This window comes from Anneissia japonica, unplaced genomic scaffold (genome assembly GCF_011630105.1).
Source record: "Anneissia japonica isolate Jap-2015-1 unplaced genomic scaffold, ASM1163010v1 scaffold288018_len440701_cov179, whole genome shotgun sequence".
In the NCBI taxonomy this organism is placed as follows: Eukaryota; Metazoa; Echinodermata; class Crinoidea; order Comatulida; family Comatulidae; genus Anneissia; species Anneissia japonica.
In genome coordinates this window covers 1-1892 of record NW_022690319.1, presented here as the reverse complement: position 1 = coordinate 1892, position 1892 = coordinate 1, and the positions used below count along the sequence as shown (strand labels likewise).

The window sequence follows — 1892 nt, the reverse complement described above, 5'->3', positions numbered from 1 at the left end:
GGGGTGTAAATGGACATGAACCGAACCCTATAAGCATATAGATACTGACCGAATAGGTACATTTTGATTAGTGTAGCATTGTGAGAGGACTTGAGTAGCTTAGTGGCTAAGGTGCTTGCCTCCTAATTCCATTGTTCTGGGTTCGACTCCTGTGACAATATTACTTTTTTTGTGACAACTAAAAACAACTCCACTCCCTAAGCCTCATAAAAAGGCTGTTGATAAAAGTATAACTTTACTGTATTTCATTTATTTAAGAACCCCTTATGAATATCAGCTGATCGTATGATACGTTGGAAGGGTCATCCTATATAAATATGGTTAAAAAAGGAATGGTAATTTAAGTTTACAACATAAAAAATATCTTACCAATTATATTTGGAACATACAGATAAATAGTCCTGCAATTCGAAACATTACCACTCAGCTCACGTTTAGCCTCACCCTCATCAGACATTATTAGGTTATAGCGTCTTAACAAAACTTGAAAAGAATTAAAGGAAAGTTTAATGGTACATATAGTAGGCGTTTTTGTTGACAGGGGTGGGGGGGGGGATTACTTGACGAAAAAAAAAGTGGGCGTGGTCGCTCAAATCTCTTGAAAGCAGAGATCCCAAATTTGAAAACCAAAAAATAGGGAGATTTTTTCATGAAGCGATCACCTCCTGTAGCGACGCGCTGTGACACCTTACGACGTGCTGTGCAACATGAAAGTATTACACAAAATGAAGAAAACAAACAAATTTCATTAATTTGTTTACTTTTATTTAACAATTTTACATTTGTTTACATATTGCAGTTGGCCTATATAAATTTATAAATATTATTATTTATTTAGAATTTTGCTAGTAAAGCATTCTTGGCAGCAGTCAACAAGGCTTTGCTTGGTTCATTGGCATATTAGAGGCTATGGCTGAGATTTACTACATCTCTTCAAAGAACATAGAATTCTAGCAAGGTAACTGCAACTTGCAAGATACACACGTTTGCTGAAAAATTAAAAAATAAATATATATTTTAATTTAGTTAGTAAATCATACTACATGTTTTAAGCATTTATATATGTCTAGCCTATACTAATTCGTACATAATGCCATGAAAAAAACATTAAATCCTGCCTCGCTAGGCTCCATCTGTACGTGCGTAACTAGGCCTAAGGCCGCAGAGTCACGACCACCACTACACACAGACGCCCACTCAACACAACACACATACCCTGCAGTGCAGATAGAGCCTAAGCCTACATGTATTTCGGGATTGATATTAAAATAAACTTCATTTTTCGGAAGACTACTTAGTACCAAAACCTACTAACTATGATTTTTTTAGTATTGTTATTAAAGAACTGAAGCTTACTTGAAAGAAAAAGTATTTTTTATGCACCGATTCTACAAAGTTCCAAATCTTCGCGGCGAAAAAAACTTGGGGCATCCATGATCCATTGCATGTGATTTCTAATTTCGTTAATTTGTTGAAATTTATTTACTCAATCAATCAATCAATCAATCACTTTATTGAACAACGCTTTTTGATCAGCGGCAACACGTCATATGACGGTGCGTTCTATTAACTATATATAGACAACATACATAGTAATAACACTTAACTAAACAAAATGATAACAAAATATAATACAGTTTGAATACTTGAAAGTAGGAAAACTCAGTACTAAATTAAATAAGCAATTAGATTGATACTATCAATCCAGTTGCTCATTTAATTTTGTTTTTAGGCATGAAAAAATTAATCTTAACTAACAATAATAATTACATACAGCATACAGAGCAAATTAATTTGATCTGTTCGAATATCTAAATAAATCCGTATAAAAGGTAAGAGTTTGAAAAAATACTGTAGGGGCGATAATTAATACAGTAAGAAGATACAGTATA

At 33.4% G+C, this 1892-nt stretch overlaps 1 protein-coding gene across 1 annotated transcript in view; it reads right to left on the bottom strand.

Annotated features, from left to right (window-relative positions):
- Nucleotides 1-494, bottom strand: part of LOC117099898 (CDP-diacylglycerol--inositol 3-phosphatidyltransferase-like) — a 6438-nt gene extending 5944 nt beyond the window's left edge. The window contains exon 1 of the mRNA XM_033239420.1: nt 370-494. Within this exon, the coding sequence (XP_033095311.1) occupies nt 370-457 (88 nt within the window). The 5' untranslated portion in view covers nt 458-494. The remainder of the gene's footprint in view (nt 1-369) is intronic.
- Nucleotides 495-1892: the final 1398 nt, after the last annotated feature.